Source organism: Dendronephthya gigantea, unplaced genomic scaffold, assembly GCF_004324835.1.
Source record: "Dendronephthya gigantea isolate DGI-Jeju-01 unplaced genomic scaffold, DenGig_1.0 000058F, whole genome shotgun sequence".
Lineage (NCBI taxonomy): Eukaryota > Metazoa > Cnidaria > Anthozoa > Malacalcyonacea > Nephtheidae > Dendronephthya > Dendronephthya gigantea.
In genome coordinates this window covers 876,619-899,676 of record NW_021163068.1, presented here as the reverse complement: position 1 = coordinate 899,676, position 23,058 = coordinate 876,619, and the positions used below count along the sequence as shown (strand labels likewise).

The following is a 23,058-nucleotide window of genomic DNA, read 5'->3' as shown; positions in this document are numbered from 1 at the left end:
CTATAGACGATTTGTTCGTCTTCTGATGTGAAAACGGCTAATCGCTTACTTTTTTTGAAATTTGGAGTTAATCAATACGGCGGATGCGTTGCAAGACCAAATGCAATTTCTTTACTTTAATAGTAACATGTAATATTTGTAGATGTGAATGCTGTCTGCTGAAGCTTTAGCATATAGCTCACATGCACAATCAGTTTCGGTAAACATAAGTAGAGGCAGGAACGCAAAACAAAAGGCTGTGTCATTCTACCGAAAACTGATCGTGAAACATTACCCATTCTTTGGACTACAGTAGTGTCAACCACGCGCTTTAGTATAAGAAGTCACACGCTGTTTACCGTGCTGATTCAGTGAATCAGTTTAATCAAACGATATTCATGGCTTCGCAAAGAAATAATCCGGCCGTAATTGGCTACATCCACAACCTGTCACCCTTGAAAAAAGTTGAAAAAACTCAATGGTGCGACTTCGAACGAATTAGGATCGAGATATTATAATAAAACGTGTTTGTATTTTAGCTTACAGATGATATTTTATGAGTAAAAATTAGGTATAATAATTATTGATTTTTTATCTCGTCGTCAACTAAAGTTTTTGGAAATTATTGGCAACCTCCAACCCGGCCACCATGCCGAAATTTACTACCCGTTTTGGGTTTTTTATTTTCCACCCCCTACCATTAGAAAATTTGTTGTATTCAGTTTAGTATTTAGTTTACTTAAAAAATGCTTGACATGCAGTTCTAGGAATTCGGCTACCGTGAATTTTATCGTATTACTGTGATTAGTTATTTTAGAGTTTGATAAGCGTTGTCTGTATCTCTTGCCTTATCTAAAGCAGCATATCTCGAGTATCCATCGTTTACGGAGCCCTTCGGTGACTGGTAGCGGAATTTTTGCGGCACAGTTTTAAGATCAATCTCTTCGTAAATTTGATCTGCATTTGTCTCTTGAACACCGGTACACGATCCACCATTTCTGTTTTCTAACCGTCGTCGACGACAACACACAACAGCATATGCAACACAAAGTATAACAATAATTACAGCCACGACGATGATTAACGAAATATACCATTTAGTTCCGTCCTTCGACCTTTTCGAGTGTGATTTTTCTGAAAATAAAGTCGCATTATTGGGATTTTAATCTTGAGTATCCATCGCTTACGGAGCTCTTCGGTGACTGGTAGCGGAATTTTTGCGGCACAATTTTAAGATCAATCTCTTCGTAAATTTGATCTGCATTTGTATCTTGAACACCGGTACACGATCCACCATTTCTGTTTCCTAACCGTCGTCGACGACAACACACAACAGCATATGCAACACAAAGTATAACAATAATTACAGCCACGACGATGATTAACGAAATATACCATTTAGTTCCGTCCTTCGACCTTTTCGAGTGTGATTTTTCTGAAAATAAAGTCGCATTATTGGGATTTTAATCTTGAGTATCCATCGCTTACGGAGCTCTTCGGTGACTGGTAGCGGAATTTTTGCGGCACAATTTTAAGATCAATCTCTTCGTAAATTTGATCTGCATTTGTATCTTGAACACCGGTACACGATCCACCATTTCTGTTTCCAAACCATCGTCGACGATAATACACCACGGCAGATGCAACACAAAGTACAACAATAATTACAGCCACGACGACCCAGTGAGCACAACAACGTCGATTCAACGTTGAATCGACGTCACCCAGCGACGTCGAAACGACGTCGAAAAAGGTTCGAAAATGCAAATCGAATCGACGTCGATTATTCGACGTCGAAACGACGTCGGGAAATCGACGTCGAATCGACGTCTGCAATTTATGAAATTTCAACGTCGAAACGACATCGAAAATGATTTGAAAACGCAAATCGAATCGACGTTAGATTATTGCCTTTAAAACAACGTCCGTGCATAAGATTTTAGCTAGATTTTGAAATGCATATAAAAAACATACTTGCTCTATATATAGTTCAAACAAATTTTATTCAATTTACATCACCTTGCTTAAATCTACAATATACTTGATTTGAAATTAAGAAATCAGATTCGAAAAATTGTCTGGCATTCCTTCATCTCAGATTATGTTTTCTTAAAATCTCGCCTCAAAATAGTGCGAGAAGAGTCTCTGAGTATTGTAAAATAAAAAGTAAGTTTTTGGGCACTATAGACCACTATGGAATTGGATATTATGTTCAAGTATGTTATCTTTCCCTTCATTCTGAACAATCTTGTCATCATCATTATACACGCAGCAACAGAAGGGGCATTTACTTGTGATGACAATTTGCGACTTGCTTGGCCAACCTTAAAAGTTGAGATGATATTGTTTACTACATATGTGGTCCCTATGTGTGCGCTTACCCCATGCGTATATTTGTTATAGGTCTGTGCTAGGCCGTTCGCTAGTTATTTACTAAGCACGTCGACACTTCAGTTGAGAAAGGTAACCGGCAAAGGGAGCAGCATAATAAAAATAAGTTTATTCATCTAGCAAAGGGCTTATAATAGTACGTAATTTTCAAAAAATCAAAGCAAATAGCTAAATCGAATCACGTTCAACACATAAATAACACACGACTAACATACGGAACCATAAATTGGGCCTAAATCATCAAAACTAAGTAGCGGATTGAATTGGATTATAAATGCAATTAGTTCTGGCGTCAAATATGGCGATCTTACTGTATATACAAAGTCATATTAGAATGAATAACCCGCGATCACACGACGTTGAAACATAAATTAACAAAATCTAATGAGCAAGTATCGTTATTTGTTTAGCTGAACCATTTTTAAAAGAGAAACAAAGAGTTTGGGCAATGTTTTAAACGTTTAAATTTCAAAATATAATCACGATGTCACGATCGCGTATTCATATCTCGCGATTCATGGCCTTTGTCATGGCAATACACACTGTAAAACTGACTCTCACTAACCTCTACTGCTTTCTTGGATTTATGTGAAGATATCCAACCATTAAACTGAGAAAATCCTGTGAAAATATCCCGAAATATACAGCTACAATGTTTCATATTCCGTTCGCGACAACATGTTTCAATTTTCAAATGGACGCGCTCAATTCGACCTTCCCGAAATGCACTGCGCGCACTGTACCAACGATGCATGACCGATGTTGCTCCGGGGAGGCCCGAGGTATTTAATAAAGGTTTTAAATGGTCTGTTACATAGAAATTAACTTCTTAAAATCGCAACATTCGTCCTAACTATCTACCAGGAATGATATTTTTACCATTGCGATCTTTGCAAGCTGGTACTGTAAACTTTTTATATAACGTCGAAACAACGTTGAATAAACGTCGCGAAAACGACGTCGAGAATAGGTTGATATATCGACGTACAATTTAAATGCGGCAAACGCAGCAAACTCTAGTTTACCTGACGTCGAAACAACGTTGAAACAACGTCAGTTTGCGACGTCAATATGACGTCGTGAAATCGACGTCGAAACGAAGTCGATATTGGGTTGATCGACGTCGCGACCAAAATTCAACCATAAATCAACGTCGAAACGACGTCGTGTGCTCACTGGGGATGATTAACGAAATATACCATTTAGTTCCGTCCTTCGACCTTTTCGAGCGTGGTTTTTCTGAAAGTAAAGTCGCATTATTGAGATTTTAATATCATTGAGGTAGCGCTTAGAGAATTGTGCTGTATAATTGCCATTTTCCAATCGAGCAGAGTACTGGGTCTATTCGCAAACCGCAAAGCATTTATATGGACTGTTTGGAGGGACTAATGATTACAATTACAATTTCTTGTCCCTTCAAACAGTCCATAGATGCTTTACGGTTCGCGACCAGACCCAGTACTCTGCTCGATTAGGAAATGGCTAATTTTGCACAGGAAATTGATACCTATAGTTTTTAAGCATATGTTTTTTAAAATCATATTTTGTATTTTACACAAAAAACTGCTTTGGTTGTTAACTCGTTGGTGGTTGTATCGCGCACAGCAAGTTTACTGGTCGATTTACTCTTGATGAGAATTACAAGGGCGATTTTTCTTATATAGCTAAAAAATTAAGAATTATTTCGTGTTTTTCTCATAATATCATAATACTGTATTAACCTAACTTGTTTACCGTAATTAAAATCAACCTCAATTGATTTCTCATCCGTGAGAGTGTGGCTTTTTCCAACACATGTGTATGTTCCATTATCTGTTTCACTGACATTACTGAGATTCAACACGTTTTGCTCCTGTTCTGTGTCGCCAAACTGGACGCCATCTTTATACCATGTCACATTGGCTGGAAGATTTCCACCTTTTGCTTTACACAAGCATGTTATATCATCACCAAGATTTACTGCGATGAAACTGGAACAATTGACGATTACATTTGGTCTCTCTGAAATGTTAGGCAATAGAAATAAGGTTTTAAATGACACGTTTTTAGACTCGAAGAAACATCGAGTAAACAAGTTAAGCCCATGAATATCATATAAATTTATAAGCTTAATTACTGAGGAATTGAAAGATTTCGAAACTTATTATAATATTATTGCATGAATGCATATAATCGTAATCCTTTCATTCCTTTGAAAACAGGTCACTGGAAGCCTATATCATGCATAAATATGCATATGTTTAAAAGAAAATACTAAATATTAGTATAAGTACAAAGGTGATAATTGAAAGTTCTGGCCTCTGATTAGTCGAATGACCTCGGATTCATACGCGATAATCACCTAAGCGGATTTTTAAACAGGTGGCAAGTTGTTTTTGTCAAAGTGAAAAATAGAATAATACGTTATTTTAGAGTAGATACTGTCAGTACCTAAAAGCACAAAAGAAGTGAGAAATTAGGCCTAAAACTATTTTCATGGTAAAAACTATTGAAAGATTTTCAACTTTCTTTTTCGAAAACATTGTTCTATTCGAACTGTCGTAAAACTGTAGAGTTATTTGTTTACGTTTGTAAATACAACTCAACTTCGTATCGGTTTTTATACAGCGATATTCACCTCGCCTTCGGCGAATAGTTGTTAAGTTATAACCTTTCTCTTCTAGCGGTAGATAGGCCTAATGAACGTAACACAACTGTTTCTCAACCGAAAACGACATTGAAGAGATTAAAAACTCAAGATTTGTTTTGTATTACTCCAAGTGTTGGTCACGACGTCCCACTCGTACTTGTTAAACCCAGTTTTTCTTACCCAAGCTGCAGTTAGTATTACTTAAAACGGCTGTGTTTTTTTATTTTGGAAACCAAAAGGTGAACACAACTGAACTGAACTAAAATCTCTAGTTACTATTTTGAACATGTTACAAACATCCTAGCTAATATGGATATTTCCAGTTTTTTGAGGTGTGTAAAAACCTCTAGAATTTACCTGCATCGAGTGAAGTGCCAAAAATCATAACTGATTTATTGTCATAGTATTTTAATTGATGGAAAAAGTTTTGGTTTAATAGAATCAATCAGAATGCTTGAAATGGTAATCACTTATAGGTCATATCCTTTTTACAAAAGTTGACTATATTTTAGTAAAAAAAATTGCGAACCTCGCCACGAGGATGAAAACATTTCTGGGCTGCCTAAGGTGCATACTTATGTCTCAGTTATGCCCGACGATTGAAACCGCATATACATGCGACCAAAAAAAGTAATGGATGGAACTGAATACATGAATATCAGACATGTAATTATTGCGCTGGTTAAATCATCACCTCTTGGAGAACATTCTACTCCAGCGTCTCGATCATGAGAACACAAAGTACTACTAACACCCCAACCATAATGTGAACAACTTTCAATATTTCGTTCTTCCCCAGTACAATCAACGTTGTCTAACCATATTGGTACGGAACCAGGAATAACCTCGCTCCTCTGAAGAGTCCTCACAGCGTTGTGGTAACCAAGCTGACGACATACAACCCTGGCATCTTGCAAACCCCATCCATTGTCACAGATTGTTCCCCATTGTCCGTTGTAGAATACCTCAACACGACCAGTGCCATCTTCGCTCAGTGGTCCTTGGAGCCTGAGTGACACAGTTATAGCTGTAAAGGTGTAAACAAATTTATGAACGAATAAATATCCGGGTGATACATTGTTCTACCTCTGCAAACCAAAGGCAAAGTTATATATTATTGTGCATGCCTATTGTTATTCTTATTTAAGTATTGTCTTTAAATAAGAATTTACAGATAAGTCTTATTAAAGTAGTGGTGCTTGATTTCTTATGCTGATTTCTTTAGTTATACGAACGTAGCTAACTAAATTTAGATCCAATTTTGTTTCAAATTAGATATGACATCATTTATTCCAGCGCATAAGATCCGTAAGACTCTTGATATCGTTCTTGGAATCTCTTGAGTGCAAGAAGAGGAAATTATTTTTTAATCAAAAGATGCAAAACACAGGAGATGCGTATCGAATCACCGTCAGGCTTATATTTAGGTTGTACCCATCAACCTCGTTCCCAGGGCCTTTTGGGACTTACACCAACCCAGAATCAAGGTAAAATGCCCTGGGAACGAGGTTGATGTTGTACCAAGAAACCTCAGTAAAACTATTGAAATCACGCGTTATATAATATAACGTTACAATGTAATAGTTAAAATTTGAATGCCTAAGCACCCTGTTGGGCATAGGCATATAAATGTTTTACTTTTACAGAAGCTATTTCACGCATCCATTAATTTATTAAGAATATTTACTATTTACAAATATGGACAGTAATATCTAATATTACTGCTCAAGCACAATGACCTTCGACATGTTCCCTATCTCGCAAAATATATAGCATTATTTATTTCTTCAGTATTTAACATTTTATAATTTCATTTTCAGTAACACTTGAAATCGATATTCTCAAGGCAGATTTATGGTAATTTCAGGCGTTTTCAAAATTGCTTTAAGAGAAAACTATAAATTGGCTTACCAATTTCCTATCATCGAAGTTTTACTTACACCTTACTAATAATTTTATAGGCAAAATGTCATATATTGATTTTAAATGCAATTGCCTGTACATTTTCAGCGGATATTACAAATGAAACACCTCTAGCTACACATTTTTTAATTGTTTTTGGAGACATGTTCAGATCTCAGGAAAATTTCTTATTTGCATGGTCAGCGACGCGGAAGTGTGTGAAGCGACTAAGAAACAACATGCATGCAAAGTTTTTATCGCCATCAGATAATTTTCTGTGTCAAATTAATTCATCTGATATTCTATACTATTGTCAGTTGAAATAATTTTACCTACCAGTCGCAGAACATTGTACTCCGGCGTCTTGATTATGGTGGCAAGAATGAACTCCCCAACCGTTATGAAAACAACTTGCAATATTTTGTTCTTCCCCAGTGCACGAGACGTCCATCAACCATATTCTTCCTGAGCCAGAAGGTACGCTGTTCCTTTCAAGAGCCCTGACAACATCAGGATAACCAAGCTGACGACAAGCAACCCTAGCATCTCTCAAATCCCATCCAGAATCGCAGATTGTTCCCCATTGTCCATTGTAGAATATTTCAACACGACCAATACCCTCTTTAGGTGATGGCCCTTCCAACCTGATTGGCGCAGTTATAGCTGTAACAAAGATTTAAGCACGCAAGCGTGTCAACAAAAAATACGTTTTTTAGACAATAAGGGCGTACTGCCAATTGAGTTGACAATACTTTATTACTTGAATTTAGCTAATAATAAAGAATATCTAATGTAACATTAATTTTTAGATCATTTTACGCAGAAAATAGAACTTTCGCAATTTAACTAATGCAGAAAATAGCAAAACTTTCATAATTAATCGAACGTTATTTCAACTTTATATTTGATTATTTCTGACCATTTATATTTTGAGCATTGTCCTATTCGAAAAAGAGCAAGATACCTCTTGCGAGGTACACAAAAACGAGGCCATTTAGGTTTTCTTCTGTCAAAAAAATATTTGTTTATTAAATTCTGGATTTTGATTGAAAGAAACATCGTCTTTGAAGCCTCTGAGAGTCCAATGGGAAAATGAAAGTAAGCACGCATGATTTTGAGAACCTTGCCTCATGCAGGCCTCTTGCTCTTTTTCAACTAGGTTTATGGTTCTGCTTTTCACCGGTAAAGGAGAAGCAAAGGTACATATCCACGTTACCATAGCATCTAAGTGCGGATTGTTTATTAATTAGAGGTTTTATTGACGTACAGTGATCGATCCAATTAAAGTATAACCAAAACTCTTGCATACAGCATGAAAATAAGAATTCCATAATTATTTTGTTTTTATAGTAAATTTTTAATTAACAATGTGAAAGCTCTGCAAAGTCTAATGTGACAATTTTGCGAGCCCTGAGTGAAATCTGAACGCACTATTCAAGTATTTGGCAAATCAACACTTCACTGACGTAGAGATGACGCGGAAGATCATTAAGGTGGCTTTCCTTCTTTAGGTAAAAACGGCCCGACAGGTTTTTCAGTACAGACAGAATACTGATATTTTAGAGTGTTTCTATCACTCTCCATTCGAGTATATCGTTATTTACATCTTCCTAGCACAGGAAAAGCAGTTTCATCACTATATTCCTAACAAATATTCTATTTCAATTAAAAATAATTGACCTTTTAGCCGCCAAAAGGAAAGCGCCCTTAGTAGAGCAAATATTCGTTTATTTAGCGTCTTGAACCTGATTGTTCTTTCGTTCTGTCAATTAACATGAAGATATGACCCTTCTGAATACGTATGTGCTAAATTTGAAGCCTGAACTAGGAAGAAAACTTGAAGAAATCTTGATGGATGAAAACCTTTTTAAGTCCAAGAAAAGAAGCATCCCTAAATGCTAATTTTTGTAAAAATGTTGTCACGCGGAATCCTAATTTGTCCTGTCGTGGTCCGTGAACGGTGGATGGTGCATGGACGGGCGACGCTCGACCGTTTTGTTAGTTTTGCGCATGCCCGACTAACGACTGGTAATCAACAACGTTCTGATTGGCTAGGACAGAAAGTTTGCATTTCAATGAGAACGTCGACGTCAGCATTCAACTCTTTTGTAATTAAAAAGCGCGTCATAAACTTTCGGCAAAATAAAATCAGAAGAAGCAAAATAGATGAGGACAGATAACATAATTCATAATCTGCAAGCTTATAAGTGTTTTAAAATGGTACGTGATTACTTTTTATCAGTATATTTGCTTCGCAGTAAGGATGCTGTTTACTTCTATAACTTTCAGCTTTGTATGCCTGCAAATTCATAAACCAACTGCCTAGTTGAAATTGTTTAATATTAGAATTATCTGCAATTCTTAAAGACAACAGATACTCGCGTGACCTATCTACGACAGTGAAGATGGTGTACAGTCCGTAATATAAAGATTGAATCTGTATAATATTTCCTCAAGAAATTTCCGAATATTTGACAGGCTTGTACGTCGCTATACTTCTAAATTAACATCAGAAAGATTTTTTGTTCAGACATTTGAAACAGCTAGGCTGCAGAATTGAAATCGATTTAAGTCTATTTATAAAGTTAACTATACCATGAATGAAATTCCAATCCCATGTTTCCCTTACAATCAAAGTGCGCATAAATCCTGAACATAAACCTAAATCTTAATAACATATATTTTCCAACTATATTTAAAGAGAAGTGTTTGATATGTTATGGCGCACGTAATCGCGCTGAATAATCTCGTTTGAGGTAATGTGAATGGCGCATTTTAAGTACCGACCTGTTGTAGAACATTCCACTCCGACGTCGTTATTATGAGAGCAATAATGTTCTCCCCATGGTCGATGTGAACAACTTGTTATATTTTGCTCTTTCCCAGTACAAGCGACCTGACTCAACCATATCTGTCCGGAACCTGGAGGAAATTCGTTCCTTTGAAGAGTTTTAACAGCGTCAAGATACCCAAGTTGACGACATACAACCGTAGCATCTCTCATACTCCAGCTATAACCACAGATTGTCCCCCAATATCCATGATAGAGTACTTCAACACGACCAGCTCCTTTTTCACTTACTGGGCCTTGTAACCTTAGCAGCACAGGGGTAGTTGAAAAATCTAAACGGAATATTCACAACTATTGAAGCTGGCTAGCTCACATGACTATAATTTCGAAAATCCTATATTATATGAAGTGAAACCTATATTTCCAAAGTATAGGTTTTGGAGAATAAATAGAAAAACAAAAGTAAAAAGACGACAAGCTGGTTTATATAAAATGGAAACTGCAAGCCTTCTGTGAAATTTCAAACTAACTCTAAACTGCAGCAACTTGAATTTCAGAAGTTTTAAAGCTTAGAGTTTCCTTTTCGTAAATTGCCATTCTAGTTCTGGACTGATCAAGTAGTAGCATTGCGTAAAAACCGAAATATTCGACAACCTTTACCTGTTCTACTACATTCGACTCCGACGTCTTTTGAATGTTTGCAATCATAAGATGTAACACCCCAACCATTATGAGAACACCTAGCTATATCACGCTCGGAACCTGTACAATCAACAGATTGTAACCATACTTGTCCAGAACCAGAAGGAAACTGTCCACTACGAAGTTCCCTAGCAACATCTTTAAAACCAAGTTGACGACATAAAACCCTAGCATCTTTCATATCCCATCCTTTATCACAAATTGTTCCCCATGTTCCATTGTAGAATACCTCAACTCGACCAGCGCCATCTTCACTTAATGGCCCTTGTAACCTGAGCGATACAGTTATAACTGAAAAAAAAAGAATGGAGAGTAGATATGTCGTATGAATATACATAGATTTAGATTTAGAATGGTATGCTGTTTTTCTAATTTTTCAATATTTTTCATAGATTCAATATACGTGCTATGATGACGTTTGGGATGCGTATTTTTAAAGTGAGCGTTTCTTTTAATTCATTTTTTTTTTCTTCCCAAGTATAATTCAAATAGCTACATTAAGCAGTTCGCCTTTTTCACTCAACCAGAATTTCGGTAAGCCTTTTTTCGAATTGAAGTTGATGTCGTACGGCTAGAGATATTACCTGTCCTTGAACATTCTACTCCGGCGTCTTCATAATGAGAGCAAGAGCTCTTTCCCCAATTGTTATTTGGGCAGCTTGTAATATTCGGTTCTTTCCCAGTGCAAGCGACGTGAGCTAGCCATATCCGTCCAAAACCAGAGGGGACCAGATTTTCTTGAAGAGTCCTAACAGTATCCGGAAAACCAAGTTGACGACATACAACCTTGGCATCATTTATGTCCCATCCATCATCGCAGATTGTCCCCCAATATCCATTATAGAATACTTCAACACGACCTGTACCATTTTTACTCAATGGTCCTTGCAGCCTGACCGCCACAGATGTAGTTGAAATATCTATAAAAAAATACTATATAAATTCTTATGATTCTTATGATAAGTCGTTCAACTCTATGTAATGAATGGTCGACTTGGATGTTTTTTTTTGGTTATGCGCATGACTCGTGCAAGGCTCGTGCTGAACGCAAAAGGAGAAAAGTTGGTATTTCAACGAGAACGTCAGCAAACTATCATGATTTTACTACGAGAATGTAATAAATATTTTAAGTCTTTAATTATATTTTTTAATATTATAATTAGTTATTATAGTATAACATTTATAGTACGCGCGTGCTGATTGGTCGAGAAGCGTGTTTCTATAACTGTATAGAAACACGGGAATTTTCCCGCCGAACTTGTCAAGCGAAGTAATGTAATGAGAATTTGTAATTGAATCGAATTATAATATTTGTAAAAAAATCTTTTTATTGAGTTATATTATAAAAGAAATGAAAAACATTTTTCCTATGTTTCTATACAGTTATAGAAACACTTGTGGGAGTTTGGGAGAACTCGAAATAACGTGGAAAAACTCGCCCTACGGGCTCGTTTTCCCACTGATTATTTCTGGTTCTCTCAAACTCCCACGCGTGTTTCTATAACTGTATAGAAACACGGAGAATGTTTTTTATTTCTTAAATGAAAATCATGCTTTAGAGATCTGTAAATTCCTTACGTAGAGTATTACACGAACATTTAGTTAAGTGTCCCATACCCCACCTTGAAAACTTCATAACATGTCACGAGAAAAGGGCTGATTTATAAAAACTGGAAGCGGAACAGCTTCAATAAAAAACAATTTTAGAATGTTGCTGTTGCATGAATCTCCTATATCGTCTTTTAAATTATATTCAAATATTGATTTGCATTTGGCTGTATCATTTTATACCTATGATAATGCACATATGCATGCTCTTTACGTGGAAACAAAGTTGTGTCTCCTACTTGCATTGCAGTTTACATTACATTCGAGATTTCGGCACGCACAATTAAAATTGTTACCCATTAGACGTTTTTAGGCTATCAATACAAAAGCCTAGCACAAATGAAATTTGCACGGGTACCCATCTTAGGGGCTGTTTACATGAGCCCGGTTACCCAAGATTCAACGAAGCGCGAGATGATTTTGAGGTATTGAAATGAGCAGAAATGAGCATGATCCCGGCAGTCGTATAATCACCACAACTATAGCATGTGCTTGTTTGGTGTCCTAAAGACTTATTTCAATACCTCAAAGTCCTGTCAAAGTCACGCTTCGTTGAATCTCGGGTAACTGGGCTCATGCATGTAACGGAGCTTTAGTCTGTTTGGTAAACGGTTTTAGGACCAAATGATTTCCAAAATAAGGCTGGAACAGACGAACTAATGACTGAATTGCAACCGCATAGTAACATTAAAAAAATGTACGTTTCGTTGAATACAGCAACTGCATAATCATATTCTACTTCAAGAAAATATATCCTTAAAATACTGGCATTTTCTAACATTCATAAGACGACTTTCTGTATGACGAATTTCAAATACCGACCTGTTGTAGAACATTCCACTCCGACATCATTATAATGAGAGCAATAATGTTCTCCCCAAAGACTGTGAGAACAACTAGTTATATTTTGTTCTTCGCCAGAACAGTCTACAAGATTCAACCATATCTGTCCAGAACCTGAAACAACCTCGTCCCTTCGAAGAGTTCTAACAGCATCGAGGTAGCCAAGTTGACGGCATAGAACCCTAGCGTCCCTTATATCCCAGCCGTACTCGCAGATCGTTCCCCAAATTCCATGAAAGAATACTTCAACACGTCCAGTACCATTAGAGCTTTGTGGTCCCTGCAACCTGACTAACACGGGCGTAGCTGAAAAATCTATGAAAAGAATACAGTATAATGAAAATACGGCTAAAAATATATAGCCTATATAAACTCGCGTGAAAAAGAACGGCGAAATAGTATTGTTGAAAATTATGCTTGCGAGTTGCGAGAAAAGATACATATACAGATTTTACTTTTTAGGAAAATCTTTTAAATAAAAAATCTTGTTGGCTGATGCGCCTTTAAGGTCTAGATCTACCCGTCGGATAAATGAATGTCGTTTTTGACAAAAGCACAAACTCCCCCACCTCGACCAGTTGCACGATCTTTACGAAAAAACAAAGATTTTAGCTGATTAACATCAGGTTCGGCACATGAAATATTCGACGTCTGAAACGGGCCTAATTTTAGCATGCGCCGAGCTAGGGTACTGATTCGACTGGGAGATTTGAATTAGCATACGCGTATGCTATGAGGCATGCATGGGCCTTGTTTACGCTACACTCAATATATTGCCAACGCACGACAAACTATAGGTGCCCGGCCATATTAATGTCGATTGTGCTCGGGTTTTTTAGTAGTAGCCTGCACTCTAATAAAATTGAGACTGTCTACAGCTTCGTAATATATGCCATGCACAATGAGACTGCGGTAGTTTAATTAGAAAATTAATTTTGATCTTATAAACTTAAAATTTCGAATAAAGTTAAATTTAAATTTTTTTTTAAGTTGCCTGTTTACGTCAGCTGAGTGTTACTTTAAATATTTTGTTTTACTATTTTTTTCCATCATCCTAAAAAATTGTCTAACTGGAAACAGGTCTATTTTTCGTATTTATAAATATATATTTTGTATTCTTGTTCATGGGAATTTATCCCCGAGCCGGTGCGGAACACCGTGCGAGGGTACTAATTCCGCCCGGAGATTATGATTACACCCCGGTATTGCCACAGAACATTGCGGAATCCGAAGTTGTTGAAATTCTATGTCATGGACCTTGGATGGTTTTGTAAGTTTTTAAGAAATTTAAGTGAATGAGTGGAAACCGTCAATCAGAAACTAACTGATTGACTGAGTCAGAAATTTGTATTTATACAACATTAGATACGATGTTACTTAAAGTATTGTTATCTGCAAGGAAACATGCAAATACAAATAGCAAGTTGTTTAAAAAGTTTTGGAGGAAATCACTGAAAGGTATACCTTCTGTAGAACATTCAACACCGGCGTTCCTGTAAGAGCAAAATAAGTGAATAAACCACGATGGCCAATGATTGTGAGGACAGCTTAAAATACTCTGCTCTTCCCCAGTACATGCGACCCTAGATAACCATGCTATTCCATCACCAGGAGGTGTCTCGCTTCCTTTAAGAGCCCTAGCAGCATCTAGGTAACCAAGCTGACGACAGACAACCCTAGCATCTCTCAAGTCCCAACCATGTTCACAAATCGTTCCCCAAAGTCCTTTGTAGAATACTTCAACGCGTCCAGTACCATTCGAACTTAATGGTCCTTGCAACCTCACCAATACAGCTGAAAGATGTTAAAAGATTTTTTCACTCAGCTATTTATCATATATAAAGTCCCACACACATTTAAACACATGTGTTGATCATTTCAGATATAAATATATATATAAAATATATATAAAAAATATTTATAACAAGAAATTTTACATTGCTAACTATTTCGGTCTTTTGTGTGTCTCACATGGCAGCAGAATTACAGCGGATTTGCATGTGATAATTAGCTTGAAAATTGCCAGCTTACTAGTAAATGAGGCGAAAATGAGCATATTTTACTTGCTTTAAGGAGAGGGTTATGCCTCGAATTTCTTCTTCATATTTTGTGTATATTTCAAGAAGTATTTATAATTTTGTACACGATTTTGGAAAAGGTTGGTAGATTTTCAATGAGAATTAATGTTGAGATGAGAATTAATGTTCCGGTGGACTTCAGTGTTTATAGCATACCCGTCTACAGTGCTTACGCTGGAAGAACCAATCCTTAAAAGGAAAGGTAAATTAAATTCATTAGCACCTAATTTTTAAAGAAGGCCATATAGATCTTCATATCAGCAACATGGTCCTATTTTGGCAAACGTAAAGAGGAACGCTTATTTTATGAATTTCACCATTTTTATTTCTACAATTATGCTATATAAGTTTATATTGCAAGGTAGTTTGTGTTCATTGGTGCATCCACTATCTAACAGTAACGTATATCGCGGTCGCATTGACCAAAATAGTTGGCGATGCCTCAAGATACTGTCCTTCGTTATAGGGACGTTAAGCATGTAGGACGCGAACGGGCAGACGGCGGCTATCAATACAATGGGTCATTGAAAAGAAATGAATAATTAAAGACCCATCTTGACTAGTCCTCTAATTTTCAGTTTTTAAAAATCGATAAGATTGATGTTGTTTTGAACGTGAACAAACAAGACTTCTCAATTGTGGGTTGCAGAGAAAGCAAATTTTAATAATAACCTTTTAAATTAGCGCTAAATCACGCATGCTTGGCATCCATAATGGCCTGCATTTCTTGCCAAGATTGTATTACACGAAAAATTTTGCGAAATATATAGTGTAATATACCTTTCGAATTACATTTTACTCCAGCGTCTTGATTATGAGAACAAGAATGATCCCCCCAACCACCATGAGAACAGCTTGTTAGATTTTGCTCATCACCAGCACAAACAATGTTCGCTAGCCATATCTGACCAGAACCAGAAGGAAACGAGTTCCTATGAAGTGTCCTTACATGCACATTGTCAGGATCATAACCAAGTTGACGACAAACAACCCTAGCATCTCTCATATCCCATCCATAATCGCAAATTGTTCCCCAATATCCATGATAGAATACTTCAACACGACCTGCACCATTTGCACTGTGAGGTCCTTGTAACCTTAGTTTCACGGACTTGATATCAGCTGGGTAATCTTTAAAAAAGTTGTGTCAGTCTGTTTTTAAAATTAGGCTGGGCCATATGTAATAAGTATCATCTAATTTTGAAAATAGCCCATGCAGGCCGTACAAAGAGAGTCAGTCGATCATGGGACGAATATATGAATATGAATATGAACACCCGCCCTAATTCAATTAAGTTTCTAAAAAATCATGCAAGACATGCACATTAGCAATTAGTCAAAAACAGAGATATATTTTTCTATATATATGAATATTTAAAAAAATAGATAACATTTAACTCTTGTCTGTTCAGCTATAGAGACACGGTACGGTCATTTGCGATAAGAAAAAAAACGTCTCATCGCAAATAACGTAATACCGGGTATCTTTAACTGAACGGAGAACGGTTAAATGTTATCCATTTATTTTATATTAATAAAATCGAAAAGTTCCCAAATTAAACGTTCAAATAGTTTTTTTTTTTTTCCCCAAGACACGCACGAAAATGTAATTGGCTGACAAAATAAACAAGCGATGATTGACAAAATTGGGTAAAATTTTCTGTGACGTCTTCCGTGCGTCTGTCCTCTTAAAGATCATGGTTCTCGACCAATGAAATTGGTTGGATTCTTTTAACTCTAAAACGTTATGTTATATAAATTAATTGGGGTATCAGGGAGATTAGGACATCCATACCGGTTTTGGAACATTTCACTCCAGCGTCTTGATAATGAGAGCAATAATCAACACCCCAAGGGCTGTGGGTACAACTTGCGATATTTTGTTCCTCCCCCTTACAAGCGACATAAGCTAACCATATTTGTCCAGAGCCAGAAGGAAAAGTGTATCTTTGAAGTGGTCTAAAAGCATCTCTGTACCCCAGTTGACGACAGGCTACCCTAGCATCCCTCAAATCCCATCCATCATCACAGATTGTTCCCCAATAGCCGTTGTAAAATACTTCAACACGACCAGTACCATTTTCACTTAATGGGCCTTGTAACCGGAGCGACACAGGCGAAGCTGAGAAATCTTAAAAGAACATCGTCGCGCGATTAACGTTTGTATTATTGTCTGTTTCCATATCATGTGATATCTTCCCAGATAAAGTCAATGAGACAATGACACGTTCGTATTATAGAGCCTAGAGGGTCATAATTCATGGACAAATTTTTTCGAATACTGAGTCTAGGCTTTTGGATGGTCTGCACTAGTCGACAGTGATTTAGGGCCTGTTTACATGTAGCAAGTTATCCCGGCTAGGCCAGGTGACAACTACATAAAAGTTATAATGAAAGACAAATGAGTTTATGCTATTGATGTGATGCACCTTCGCTCTATGTAAATAGGCCCTTCGGCTTATGTGAACACGAAATATGAAAATTTATCTTATTCGCTCTTTTTTAATCCTAATCTTGGGACAACCAGACCTAATCAATGTCCACCAATTCTGCTTTGTTTTTGTTGTACTGACGCCGTTTTCGAACGCCAAAGTTCTCAGCTGAGTCACGCGGGACGAAAGATAACATTATTTTGAGGTTTAGTCTGTTTTGAAGATTTTGTACTATTCTAATGGTTTCAAGCTTGGATTTTAAACATTTATTCAAGCTTCAAGAGTCCACCAACTGCTTCCTTTATGGCATAATGCAGCAAAGAAGCGAGCAATGTACACTTTTCTATCTACTTTCGTATCGAATGATAGAAACATTATTGAGCTTTGAGTCATTTGATAATATAAGTTCAGATTGGGCTAGTTCAGGAAATTAGGTGGTTGTTTTTAAATAGCGAGTGGTTGCATCATGCATCTAGTTGTCGTATTAGTACGACTTTTTTCAAGACGCGCGGTCGACGAAAAGAAGTGAATATCCTTGTTCTCAGCGCAATTTAAAGTGAAATTTGAAGTCGGTTATAAATACAAAAAGTCTGAAATGAATTTCATCGGGAACTCAGTCATACCTGTTGTAGTACATTCAACTCCAGCGTCTTCACTATGAGAGCAATATTGAACTCCCCAACCTCTGTGATGACAATTTGTTATATTTTGTTCCTTTCCATTGCAATCGACGTAACCCAGCCATATCTGTCCAGAACCAGAAGGAACCTGCCCACCATGAAGTGCCCTAGCAGCATCTTTATAACCAAGTTGACGACATACAACCTGAGCATCTCTTATGTCCCACCGATTATCACAAATCGTTCCCCATTCATTATTGTAGAATACTTCCACACGACCAGTACCATTAGCACTTATCGGTCCTTCCAATTTTATCAATACCTCTTGAAGGTAATGAAAAAAGTATTTCAATAGCCTTCTGAAGTGCTTACGTCACACAGTTTTCTATCTATACAATTTTGTCCCACTTGTTTCCCAGATTGCATTGCGATTCATTGTTCGAGACCGACATGACGTAAGCACCTCAAAGGTCTATTACAATAATAGAGAGTTATTTCATAATATGAGTTCCATCTTTTAAAAATCTAGCACTAATCCCGTCCAATCATGGGGGATTTTTATTTTCTCCGAGTCGGTCCGGAGCACCGTGCAAGGGTACTAGTTTGCCTTAATAGTATAATAAAGTTAAGGGCAATTTTGTTATGTAGTGCTACCATGATAATAATATTACCTGTGCTTGAACACTCCACTCCGGCGTCTTGAGAATGAGAGCAATAATTAACTCCCCAACCATTATGAGAGCAACCTGTAATATTATATTCCTTTCCATTACAAGCGACGTGGGCTAACCATATCTGTCTAGAACTTGATGGAACAGATGGGACCAGGTTTCGGTAAAGCGTTCTGGCATGTACACGATTTAAATCATAACCAAGTTCACGACAAACAACCCTAGCATCTCTGATATCCCATCCATAATCACAAATTGTTCCCCAATATCCATGATAGAGAATTTCAACACGGCCGATACCATTCCCGCTTAATGGTCCTTGTAACCGCACTCGTATAGGGTTAGTGTCAAAATCTAAAAGGAATTTCGGATGCCATACGAGAACTAATGGGTTAGACCCTAATTAATTCTTGGCGTATAGCACAATATTATATAATAATATATTTCCCAACCACACTTAGTGGAGTAAAATATTCTGGGAGTTGTTATGTTATAACAATATATTATTATACTGTATACACAGTATAATTATCAGCGGCCTTTATTTCTGTATATTGATATGGCTGTCTAGAGTTTTAATTAGGTTGCACACATAATATTCTTATAAGTTTCATAAGTGTCCTCAAATAAGTAAATTTGCGTAATAAATTAATCAATTGCACTGATGAAGGTCCGGGATAACGTACCGAAAGCTTTGCAGTATTTGCATATTAGTTTAAATGATGGCATGTAAAAAAATCGTACGAGCACTTAATTTGTAATCCTCATAAAAACTTTTTTAGGATAAGACAAATCGGCTCGTACGATTCTCCTAAAACTTGCATATTTTACGCACTTCAAGAGGGAAGTCAGAGAAGATTTAAAAATATTTACCGAAGGAAACACGAGAAATATACGATTATTTTTATATTCATGACATCACAAAAAATGAGGATTTTAATTTTATTGTGCGAAAACACGTGTGTATGGCTATCTAACCACGTTTTGGTGCAAAAATATTTTATTGGAATTTGGATTATAATTCCTGCAGAGGCGGATCTGGGGTAAGTCCAGTCAGTCGCGCGGCTTACGTATTTTTGGCAATAAAATGACAATCAAATATGCAAATCTATCCGCCCCTGATTCCTGCCAAAAAATGTTGCTAACATAAACAATAACATTATTTCATTTAATAATGATTTTGTAACATAAAACTGTAGAGAGCCACCTTAAGCAAGTGTGCGTGTTAAAATTTCATTCCAAGCTTCGAAATTAGTTTATTGAAATATATTAATACTCATAGGTACACCGCGTAAGTATTGAATACTGCAACACTTTTGGCCCGTTAACACAATCTGCAATAGGCCCGTGTTAACAGACCGAAAGCTTTGCGGTATTAAATACTTACGTGGTCTACATACAAGCTAATTTACTTATTTGTGGTCATCATGGAAAATTACAATATTATTATATTTTTATATTTATACCCGTTGTAGAACATTTCATTCCAGCATCTTGAGTATGAGAGCAAGAATGAATCCCCCATCCATTATGATAACAGCTTGTAATATTTTCTTCCTCTCCAGTACAATCAAGAGCAACTACCCAAATATTTCCAGAGCCTGACGGAACCTCATTCCTCTGAAGAGTTCTTGCAACATCTTTATACCCAAGTTGAAGACATGCGACTTTAGCATCTTTCATATCCCATCCATCATCACAGATTGTTCCCCAGTATCCTTTGTGCAATACTTCGACACGGCCAGCACCATTTCCACTTGATGGCCCTTGTAACCTTAGCGACCCATCTAGGAATTAAATTGAACTTTTGGAATGCATTTGCGCCATTACACATAAATGCGCGTGTTATAAGTACAAAAAATTAGTCGCGACGGCCGGCTTAGCGACCAGTTTCCACTCACTGAGCATGCGCCAAATTAGCCGCACTGTCAGTACGTGGAAGGTATTATTTCAAAATGTCTATTTTTGATTGTGTTAATCAGGCGTTGTAAGCCGTATCTCGTGAAGATTAGCTTAAGCTAGGGCCTTTACAGACCGCGGCGTGATGACGCGAATTTTCAGTTTTCAGAAGTATATAAATAAAATTCTGGAAGCAAAATTTGGAGTCATCAAATTTTAATGTCAAAAATGAAAGACCAGTTTGGTATTCGTGAAAATGAATTGAACTGGTTTACCTCCTACTTAACTGATCGTCAGCAAGTTTGCTGTGAAAATCCTACTTAACTGATCGTCAGCAAGTTTGCGGTGTAAATGACTATATCGGCTTCTCAATCTATCAAAAGTGGTGTGCCGCAGGAGTCCATTCTTGGTCCCTTGATGTTTTTATTATACATTACTATGATTTCCCGCAATACTTAAAATCCACAACTCCGGGTCTTATAACATAATATGCAAATTTGTAAAACATTGGCAAATTATTCAATGTGTTGAATATTCGGCGTAAATAGCGCGCAAACTCGCAAAACGTCGCCGCACACTGCATGGAAGAACTCGAGTGACTTTTGGGTCAGAATGTATATTTCTGTCACCGGCTTTAGTTTCGAGGCCTCATATCTTAATCTCGCTAATGCTTTACCTTGACATTGATGTGGTACAAATTGATTTAAAAGGAAAATCGCGCCAGTTATAAAGGCAAAGCTCGTCATCTTGTAAACAGGTAACTGAAACAAAAAAATATACTGAGTTGGTTACCATGATAGTTTCAAGGCTTAATAGAGTGTATATGTAAATAATCCACGCGTTGTTTATTATTTAGTGTTCTTTATACTGAATTTCTAGTTGCTTTTCACTTGTCGAAATTTTCGCGAAGGAGTGTCATTTTTCTTCTTACTATTATAGCTTTGTCTGAGCGCTAAAAATTTAGATTTAAGTAAAACAGAAACAGAAATGAAATCTACTAAGTCAAATTTGACATCAGCTGCAATTCATTACGTATAGCTCGTGTATGGGATATTCTTCCTCGCGAGAAATATTCTTGTTCACAGCAAGGCTAACAGATTTTCTGAACTGAACCCTTGCAATTTTTGTCACTCGTATGTATGCAAAAAATACTGTTTTCTGACAAGAAGCAAGGATATTTTCTTATTTTTACGATTTGCTATATCTGAAAATTATACCATTACTTACGATCACGATTGATAACATAATATACAACCATAGTTAATAGAATATACATGATTTGGAGACTACATTAAAGTACAATAGAACTCATTAACTATGTCGGAGAACATTTATGCAAAAAATTGTTCCTTATTCGTCACGTGGCTACAGGGACATCAGGAAGACTGTGGATGTGTGTTTGCCAAAGCTCTAAAGGTGTTTGGTGGTTCTTATGCCATGATTATCCCATTGTGATCGAAATTCAGTGTAATGAAGTGCACACAAGTCAACCTCGCTTAAAGAATCAAGAAGCCCAGAGTTTTCCATAAACTGAAATAAGTCCTTGTATAAGGCAGACAAAACTCGATTTACTTCCGCCCATAAGCGTTCAATGCGTTGATTGTGTATGCTTCTGCCAGCTATAAAACTTCCTCTCCCTTCTCCCCTGTTTGCAACCATGAAACGTGCCACATCCACATTTTCAACACCATGCATGGTCTCCTCTTACACGGGAGGGCAAGCCAAATTCCTCAACTCCATTCTAAAAATATCCAAGAACTGTGTTTGCACAGTTATTTGTATAACAATTCAAATATATCCTCAAGCGACTAAAACCGTCAATACATCCATGTATCAAAAAATCTTTGTGATATTAATTTGTGGTTGGAGTCAATGTGCCAGAGATGATTAGGACCTTGCACATTATAAACTCTTTAATTGACAAATTGCATTACGTCTCCTAATGATTCTTCCAATAGGATCGACACGATACATGCTTTGTCTTATCCGCTCTCTTTGAACAAATACACGCCTAACTCTTGAACCTCCTCTAACATAGCTTTCACCACTGTAAGAGTTAGGCAAAGAATTTGTCTTACATGCTCATCTAAATCCTCATCACTGATTTTGGAAAACATTGGATGTATTCCATATTCATCTCTTTTTCTAAGTAGAGTTCTCTCTGAAACAGCCAGAAAATTTGAGATTGCTTTCCAATTCATACCAGTATCTCTTAGTGCTTCAATTTGGTCTTTCGGTATATCGAAAGCAGGTCTTCCCCCGGTGCTTGGCATAGTCATACACATGATATAAATAGGTTAAAAATTCATTATTTCATTTTCTCTTCACGACTCAAACACGAGTTCGATCGGAATACCTAATTCTTTGGAAGCTTCAATTCCATGATTAAGCTGTAAATCTCTGAGGGCGAAAGGCATATAGACTTATGTGTATCAGACATTGCTGAACGGCCGAATAGTTTAACTTCCTGATCGGCTAAGTTATTGCTCAATTATAATAGAATAATAAATATC

At 36.8% G+C, this 23,058-nt stretch overlaps 1 protein-coding gene across 1 annotated transcript; it reads right to left on the bottom strand.

Moving 5' to 3' along the window:
• Positions 1 to 523: 523 nt before the first annotated feature.
• LOC114529924 (deleted in malignant brain tumors 1 protein-like) lies at positions 524 to 21,297 on the bottom strand. Its single transcript, XM_028551491.1, has 15 exons — positions 21,222 to 21,297; positions 20,113 to 20,433; positions 18,647 to 19,000; positions 17,979 to 18,299; positions 16,719 to 17,054; positions 15,704 to 16,054; positions 14,310 to 14,639; positions 12,825 to 13,160; positions 10,979 to 11,314; positions 10,353 to 10,685; positions 9,689 to 10,024; positions 7,238 to 7,564; positions 5,694 to 6,026; positions 4,105 to 4,371; positions 524 to 1,414 (listed from the first exon to the last, which is right to left on the bottom strand). The coding sequence occupies exons 1-15, from the start codon at positions 21,289 to 21,291 to the stop codon at positions 1,131 to 1,133; spliced, it is 4,635 nt and encodes a 1,544-aa protein (XP_028407292.1). The 5' UTR covers positions 21,292 to 21,297; the 3' UTR covers positions 524 to 1,130.
• Positions 21,298 to 23,058: the final 1,761 nt, after the last annotated feature.